This window comes from Pogoniulus pusillus, chromosome 1, assembly GCF_015220805.1.
Source record: "Pogoniulus pusillus isolate bPogPus1 chromosome 1, bPogPus1.pri, whole genome shotgun sequence".
Lineage (NCBI taxonomy): Eukaryota > Metazoa > Chordata > Aves > Piciformes > Lybiidae > Pogoniulus > Pogoniulus pusillus.
This window is the reverse complement of record NC_087264.1, coordinates 40610568-40619752: the sequence shown is the minus strand read 5'-3', so window position 1 is coordinate 40619752 and position 9185 is coordinate 40610568. Positions and strand designations below refer to the sequence as shown.

The following is a 9185-nucleotide window of genomic DNA, read 5'->3' as shown; positions in this document are numbered from 1 at the left end:
ACAACGCAGCCGGGCTGCAACACCTCCCCCCGACCACCAGACGGCGACAGGCTCTCCGGCTTGACTGGCTCCTTGCAGGCGAAAAGGCGGGGCCAGAGCGCTGCCGGCTCCGCTGACTGGTGGGAGCCGGGATCGGTGCCGCCGGAGGGCTGCGGCGGCGGCCTGCAGGTGAGCGGAGTGCGGAGGCTGGGCAGGGATGCTAGGCTCGTACCCCCGAAACGCGCCGGTCTCGATTGTTTTTCCTTTCAGGTGACGCAGCCTCCCCTTAAGATGTAACGGAGCAACTCCTGCGTCTCCCGCCAAACAGACGAGAAGCTGGGTGCGGCCTCTCGAGATGGGAGGTCGGCGGTCTCCCTTAGAACCCCGTTTACCGCACCAAGCACAGTTAAGCGGTGATCTCGGGGTGTCCGAAGAGGATGAGGAACTCGAGGGTTTCATGCGGGAGGCAGCAATCTTGCGTGCAAAGCTGCGGGAGGCTCTCAGGTAGGATGGTAGCTGTTACGGATGGGAAAATAGCATGTGAGATTCCTGTCACTTTGGACCAGTGACGAGGCAGAGCATGAAGTCCCAAGATGCATGTATATGGTACCAAAACTCTGGCCACAAAGGTATTCACATAAAACATGAATAACAAATCCTGTTCATCAGCTACTCACACTTAAAATTTGCTAGCAGATCACACACGTTTCTGTCCAGGATCCAGTCTCTCCCTCTTGGCTTTGTGGTCAATCCATCTTGAACTTCCCTAGCAGATCACACAGTCATGCTCTTACAATGGAAATAGTTTGAGGAACAGGCTGCAGCAATCACCAGGCAACTGTATTGACCAGGAGACTGTTTACACATCATCAGCACCTCCTGCTTTATCCATCCCCTTCCACTCCTCCTCATTTTCCTTTTCTTGGTCCACCCTGACCCACCTTGAGCCTTCCTCTTTAACCCACATTTATTCCTTCCCTAACAATCTCTTTTTACTCAGTCACAATCACCCTCAAACCTCCCTACAAGTTTGCTATTCCACTGAGACCTATTATTATCAATCATGTGGTCTTCTCAACTACCAGCCTCAAAGTTCCCAGGTGAACCTCTTAAGAGTTGCTTGAAAGCAGTTCCTTGCAATGGCCCTTCCATCAGCATTTTCAGAATGCTGTTTGTTAGGCTTTTTGCATGTGTGTGGCTAATCTGTTTCCTCTCCTGAGTTTGTCTTTTATGCTGAGTAGCTAATCAGATAAATATCCCTAAAATTGGAACTTCCTGCTTTACTAGTGGCCTTTCTGGCAATAGAGTGCAAGCAACATCATAAACTGTATTATGAAGCTAAGTAGGCATGACTGCCATTTCATACATGGAAAACTGAAACCAAGCAAATCTCTGCTCGTGACCTTTGGTAGCAAAGCAAAATATAGAGCCTGAAAAGAATAAGCACTAAGCCTGTCATTTAGTGACAAGCTCAGCCTCCAGTGTCTTTATCCTAATCAGCAATGTCTCCCTTCTTTTAACTAATTCTTTTAAACAATTTCACTTATTTCCCCTTCATAATGTCTTTGTCTTAGTCATACATCTGGTAACAAAAGGCAGTCCAGTTCCTTGATTGACCTCACCTCGGACAGTACCTGGGATCAACAAAAGCCTCACTTTCCTAAATCCTGCTTGAGGCCAAAAAGTGCTTCATCTCCCTGGATTCCTTCCATCACCATCCCTCAGCCTTTCAAAATGACGCTGCGGGAAGCTCGCAAAAAGTCCCAGTTGATGAAAGCATACATGTTTCTTGAACTAGACAAACACAGAGATAAAAGGCAAAGCCAGGATGAAGCTGAATGTCAGAAACAATTCCGGGCACAGCCTGTACCTGCCCATGTGTTTCTGCCCCTTTATCAAGAAATCATGGAGCAGAATGAGATTCGCAGGCAAATAGCAACACAGAAAAGAAAGGAGCTGCTAATTTCAACCCAGCGGCCCTTCAGTTTCCTGGAGAAGGAGGAGAAAAAGAAAGAAGCTATCAGACAAAAGTTCCTGGCAGCAGCAACCCCAAATGAGAGCTCCAAACAGAAGCAAGCCAGTAAAAAAGTTCCTAAATCTACTTATGACCCACTCCTTGGAGATAAAGGTAAAATGCCAGGGATTTTCCTGTAAGAAACAATTTCCTGCCCATCTCTTGCTGTCTCTGTGCTGGGAGGTAGGATCATGGACCATAGGGTGTTACCTGAAATACAAAGCCAGTATCATTACATTCCCTGGTGTTGCCTAGGTTCCTCTGTATCACTGGTCATTATATTTCATATAGACACCCTTACAGTACAGGAGAGTATCCTAAATTTAGTAGCCTTGCATCAGTGTTGTCAACAGCAGTTCTGTGCCACTCCCCAGCATACATGGGTACACAGATTTCCATACCCTTTTGGCTGCAAATCATAACATTTTGGGAATCCTTCCCTGCAGTGGATTCCATGCCTAAAGGGACTGTAATAATTTGTTGCACAAATGTGATAACAGAAGTGTCCAAGGTCTGTCTTGACAGTAACAATTTTACCCTAACACAAGTGATCTCTACTGCACAGAACCCCTAGAGGAAAAATATTTCCTGAACTCAAATCAGACTCAGTTCTGAATTATAGTGCAGTAGTCAATATTCCTGCCATGCTCTGATACTACCTTCCTACTTGCTCTCCAACTTTTGAAGTGCTAAGACAGGTAGTAGATGCCAGGACCATTCTAGACAGAGGAGCAGACAAAGTAAATAATCCTGATGCTCACTTTCTTTCAGATGGCTTAAGCCTCCACAGTTTTAACTTTGAAATTAGCTACAGACTCCACGCTTGAATATAGGAACTAAACCAGTTCTTGATAGTTCTCATTGCTTTTCTTACCCTTTCCTCCCCTCACTGTTTCCCACTATTTTCTTCTTGAGTATACACCAGTTCAGTTTTCATCAGAAAACATTCTGTTGTGGTGTACTAAATTAATTATAAAGGTAAAAGAGAGCAAAAGGACAACCCCTGTTTTTACCTGAGAAGGAATGAACATTTCATACCTGAGTCCATGCAAATTTATAAATACACTCAAAAAAGTTTACTTTAGCAAACAGCAGTATTGGTTTTTTCTCCTCTAAAAAGCGAAGATCCAACATGCAGCCAATCATTTGCATTTTTAAACACTTACTGCTGCACAGGAAAGGAGTCACTTTGACACTACACATCTTCTTTCTATGGGAACTTTTTCACATAAGCTCTAAGATCCCATCAAATGCTCCCTACTTAAAATCTTTTCCAATATAGACAGACACTGCTGGATATTACACAGGAAAGCCATAATCTGTTACAGGTATATTTGAACATGCCATTTGGATCACATAGTCAGCATAATGACAAAGTCCCATTAATCAACATAACACTTTTGCAAGACAAAGGGCTCAAGTTACCCAGTACCCTTAGGAATAAGAGGAGAAGGCCTGTTCAGTAACTAACTCTGATAAGTAAGAGATACCTAGAGATTAATGCCTAAGAGATTCTACCATGCTTATTCTGGTATCTTTGAAACTTTTTTTTCCCTGGGAGGCTAGGAGAGTGGCTGGGAAGCAAGGAGAGAGGACACAGGGTGCATGGCCTCTCCTGTATGTGTAAAGCTGTGAGGTGACAATTTCACAGCCTTTGATGTCACTCATTCTTCTCATTGCTTTGCTTTTGATTCATTAGAAGCTGAACTCTACAGAGAAATCCGCATTCAAATGAGAGCAAAGGATTTGCTTAAGAGCTCCGTAGCTCCCATAGATACAAGCGCCTCTCGGAGAGAGCCTCAGTCCCGAACTGCCAGTAAAACTAAGCAGAAAAGGCTTGGCTTCTTGCAGGACAAAACTTTCAGCTTCAAGCCAAGGATTAATACAACAGTACCAGATTTTGAAGGACTTTACTGGGCATTTCAGAGGGAAGCAGTAAGGAGACAAGAAGTCAAAGAGGCAACTTGTAATAAGCCATTCAAGCTAAGAACCTCCAGTCTCCATGGCAGGCAGAGGCAGGCTAATGACAAGATACAGGTGAGATGGCTGGGTTTTTCCAATCAAAATAGAAACTGCTTAAGTTTTTTGCATGTTTATGGATAGTTAACATCCTGTGACCTCTGTCCTTGTTTTGGGAGCACAGCACAATAGTAGGACAAAACAGAGAACAAAATTCTATACGAAGAGATTAGCTATGACAGCTAAGGCTCAGCCACACTTCCATACGCCTAATCACTCTACTCCATCTCAGCCTCTCTCTATGTAAATCCCTACTGATAGAAGAATGAGTGCACTGTCCACCCACCTCAACTGTTCTTTCTTGTAGTCCAAGAACAGAGGAGATTCTGTACTGTAAATAAATACACTGAATAAAGTGTTGGCTTTTTTTTTCTTTCAGGATTCTCAGCCGCTTTCCAAGGTTTCAGTGCAAAAAAGTCATTCTGTGACTGGCCTTTCCTCTCTCTCCTCCAACACCCTTCCAGTGTACATTACAGATGCAACTAGAAAAAGAGAGTCTGCTATTAGGTAAGTAAAAGACTTTGCCTACAAGAATACACACCAACTAATGACCAAAATGAAAGAAAAGATGCTGGTGTTTTTCTTCATCACATCAACTACATAGACAATACTTTTCCTAAAGGTTTCTCTGTCATCTTTCCTTGCTAAATGCTTTCACCTTGATTTCAGAGCTACAGACTTGTATGCCTGAAATTAAGAATGAGATTATGAAATTCTGAGAGTACTCCAAAAGTTAAATGCCCTGCTAGCACATCGTCTGACAGTCTTAAGTGAGCTCATTAGTTAGCTTTTTTTCTATACAGATACTCCCAAGATAATAAAAAGGAAGGGGATAAAGAAAAAATGTATTGGGTGGAGAAACAGAAGAAGAAATGTCAGGCTATCCGAAAGTCAGTGAACAGCCGAGCAAAAGCCCTGGATCCACATAAAAGTCTGGAGGAAACACACAAGGAGAAGCTGAAACAGAACTGGTTAGTATCCTGTTCTGCATAGAAATAACCATTTACTTTACTAATTGGGGATCATCAGATAATTCCTTTGGTCTAAGAACATTCCTAGCCTGAAGGTTTTGGCTGTCATACCCATTCCATGTTAATTTGGCTTTCTTGACAGGTTCATGCTGCCCCTTCCACACATAACAGTTTCCTATAGATTAATATTTGTGAAAACTAGTTTGTATAAACAAGCCTACTGAAACCTGTCATTTGGTAAAGCACACCCAAGACAAGGTTTTCTGAACATGTCAACTCTGATTCTCTGCTTGCAGTCTAGTAATAAAACTTTGCTAATGGTTCACAACTTCCCAGCAATAGAATTTTTTTGGGGGGCTTAGCTTTTGGAATGAATTACCAGAGCTATTTCAGTGGTTATTGAGTATTTATCTTTCTTTATCAGCTACAGTCAAAGGAAACCTGTACTAGACAGGCAACTTTTCCATTTCAGGCAAAATATGAGAGAGAGAACAAAAGAATACAGAAAGGAGCTGGAAGAAATGCAGCTGCGAATGAAGGACAGACCATACCTCTTTGAACAGGTCACCAAGGTAACTGGTCAAAGTTCCAGAATGTTTGTGGGTGACAGGATACGTAATCTGTGGTTGCATTCAGCACATCACATCCAACATACAGTACCAGCTGCAAATCTGTATTGCTCTTGAGGTACAGATACCATCTCTTTATAAGGTAATTTTTCACCTGGGTTTTCTTTTTACAGTTCTATCACCTTGCAGGGATGATACCTGGTTAGAGACATAGTGACACATTGACAATATGCTGATTCAAGATTTCCCAATAAAAGTACCCTTCTGAGTCAGACTTTCTGCTCAGATGAGTCTGAGTCTTTAATAGAGGCAGAGAACACATTTGTATGATAAATGTTGTCATCATTTTTGCTTGCCATATTGGCAAGAATTAACTAGTATCAATAGCATTCACTCCTGCTGAGACAAGATTTCTATCCTTCAGTAACTGGCCAGTCCCTCTGGTGAACTGTCATCTAAGACTATGTTAATTTCTAATATTTGTTTTGAGATAATAAAGGCATAGAATGCAGGCTGCTTGGTTTTCAGTTTCATGAAGATGACCTGATAGGAAGCTATGTGACAGGTGCTCTCCATTTACTGAACTCCACTCTTGTTAGTACTTTGAGATTACAAGCAATCATGCTCCCAGAATTTCTCATAACCCCTTTTTACACATATTCTCAATGTGAGTGTCAGAGTCAGACACAAATGTGTTAGTCTGGTGAGAATGGAATGATGTAGAAGCAGAACAGAAGGAAGGAAAAAACAACAGGAGGAAAACACATGCCCTGGCTTTGAGAGATGGCAAATACTGTCCTGGTATTCAGTTTTGGGACTGTATTGTATGGATAGCAAAACATTTTGTAAGGGGTCTTTGCTGTCCTTTGGTTTTCATTAAATGTGTCAGCCCAGCCATGAACTTCAAAATAACTTGGGTGTTACAGGGAAGCCCCAGTTCTCTGCTTACTAATCTAAGTTTTGAATTCATAGCGTGATGCTCGACAGGGAGTAGAGCGTCGCTACATGCACACCCTCCAGCAGGCTGGCCTAAGTGAGGAATTTGTGAGAAAGAAAGGGAAAGATGCCACTGACTTGCTGGAAGAAGAATCTGATGTTCACAGGTAATAAAACCAATATAGTAGCACTCTGCAGCCTTTGACTAAAATATTGTCCATGTTCATTAAAACATTCTAGTTTGTATCATCTGATGTGGGCAATAAATCAACTTAACTCCTCTTATTAAGCATCGTGGCTTCTCTCTCAACTGCTGTGGCTGCAGCACTCTATTTCTTATGTGTGGGGCAAAGCAGCACATAAGAATCACAGACCTTAGCTGTTATTTCTGCAGAGTCTCCAGGCCTGAGGATGAAACTGATGACTGTACCCCAGACGAAGAACATCAAGAGGAAGAGAAGGAAAAGGAAATAGCAACATAAGATCTAGCAGAAGAATCCACTGATCAGCTCTTGATTTTTTTTTTACATCAAGATTCTCCAGGTTAATCCTTGGGAACTTCACGGTTTAGGTCGACATACTGACCTTTAAGATCTGAGAACTTAGTAAGGGGAAAAAAAGCTGTTGTTCAGAGCATGTCTTGTCCAGCCCAGCAAACTCTGCATCCTCCCTTAGTCTTCACAAGTGTTCACGTAAGCTATTTCACTTTCTTGAACAGACAACATAAGTTTAAAAGGTTGATATATGTGGTAGGAGGCTTTTAAACAAGGTAGTTCTAAAAAACAAAACTGCTTGAGGAAGACTCAGAAGTCAGTCTCCATTTCTCTTCATTCACTTATTAGCAGCTCCCATATAGACAATCTGCTGCTTCTTTCCTAAAGAAAATGCCCCCATATTTCATTATTTGAATCTGTTTTAACATCCTATCAATTATTATTATAGTCATTAATTTGACTTGAAAAAAACCCAAAATTATGAAGGTCATCATTAAACAATGCATCACTTTAGACTGCTGTTGACATAATGATACCAATACTGTGATAGCAAAGATGGATTTCAGTGGCAGAAAGACTAGAAGTTACCTGTCAGCATGTTGCCCTCAAATACACCATCTTCCATGGTGTATTTCACCTATTAGTGGTCTTCCTTTACCTGACAGTAATAATGATCTCAAAATTACAAACCCTTACCACCTGGTATGTTTTTTGAGAATTATATTAAAGCACTCTCTAGATAAAAAAACCAAACAAACCACAAACATCAACCTATACTGTCTCTGCATTGTCCACCTCCATCTCAATCATCCTTTGCTCACTTTTTTAATAGAGGCAGTGTCACTTTTCATCTTTGTCACCTCAATCAATTTCTTCTTACACTGTTGCAATAAAACCCACCACCAAATCAGAAACACGGTACCTGTTAGAGCTATCACATTAAAGATGTAAGACTGAGTTAATGACATTTTTAATCAAAACAAAGTACTAGATCAAAGAATTTATGCCCCTGGGATTTCAGGCTGCTGTGTTACACTTCTGCAGAGATTAACAGGTAGCTGAATGCATTGGTTTGCAGCGGTTTTACTGACTCACAATCTCCACACCAAGAAGAGACTTAAGCACCCAGGAAAGTTCAAGGAAGGCTGAATCAATGTACTACTTTCTACTTAGGTTTAATTGTGTAGGACATGCAAAGGCTGTTCTTTCTCCTGCATCCCCTGGAAAAGTGTAGTGATGTAATATTGTCACCGTGCCTTGTCACACTGAAAGAGGAAGGAAAGTTAAGTTTCTTCCATGCTCCAAGTCTGAGGTTTAAAGTCCATTAGATGTGTATGATGTATCTGGAGAAGTGAGAGTTTAGTTTTAACTTACACACTTTAAGGAGTATTTATTAAAATTGGTTGCTAATTTCCATAATACTTGATTATACTGGAAAAGGCAATTTCCAAGTATGTGAAATTTAAAGGAAAACTTTTAAGAAAGGAGGCATAAGGGCTTGATTTTAATTTAATATATGGGATATTAAATTAATATAAGGAATATTATGCCATATCCCTGTAACAAATACTAAGGTGACATGCATGAATACAGTAACAGGTAAATCCAAGTTTTAATATTGGTCCCTAAACAGAAATTACTAAATGGTGAGTTTGAAGCTTTTGTTTTCATAAGTAACTGATATTTATTAACACCTTTCTGTTAAACCAATTGTTGCTCTAAAAGAGATTGTAATCTCTTAATGTACATCAAATATGGAAATAAAGAATGTAAACTTTTACTCTGTTGTGGGTTTTTTTGCATGTTATGAAAATATTTGGTTATTTTTATGTTTGAAGAATTACAGCCTGTTCAGATAACCTTTAAAAATACTCTAGTATAAAAGAAATCTCACTTGATCACCTGCCATCAACCAGTGATATGGTAACCACATCAGATCCTTCTGCAAGAACCTCCAAATTACATCTTTATCAACATCAGCACTACCTTCTCATTCAGCTAGGAAGCAATAATACCCCAAAGCACTCTCTTCACATAGAAGCTGTTACAGACAGTACCTCAGTAAAGCTCTGCATTCTTAATCCATTTTTGAAGAAAGTCTTTAGGTTAACAAAAACTTCAGAACATCCAAATGGTAACATTCATTTAAAAGGCCTGATATACCAAAAAAAACTGACTGGAGAAAGCAGGAAAAGAACACAGC

General features: G+C 40.8%; 1 protein-coding gene across 1 annotated transcript; it reads left to right on the top strand.

Annotated features, from left to right (window-relative positions):
• The first annotated feature begins 71 nt into the window (after positions 1-71).
• On the top strand, positions 72-8762 carry FAM161B (FAM161 centrosomal protein B). The gene is made up of 9 exons (XM_064149379.1): positions 72-168; positions 250-483; positions 1554-2107; positions 3693-4030; positions 4392-4519; positions 4816-4983; positions 5456-5555; positions 6525-6655; positions 6883-8762. The coding sequence occupies exons 2-9, from the start codon at positions 335-337 to the stop codon at positions 6968-6970; spliced, it is 1656 nt and encodes a 551-aa protein (XP_064005449.1). The 5' UTR covers positions 72-168; positions 250-334; the 3' UTR covers positions 6971-8762.
• Positions 8763-9185: the final 423 nt, after the last annotated feature.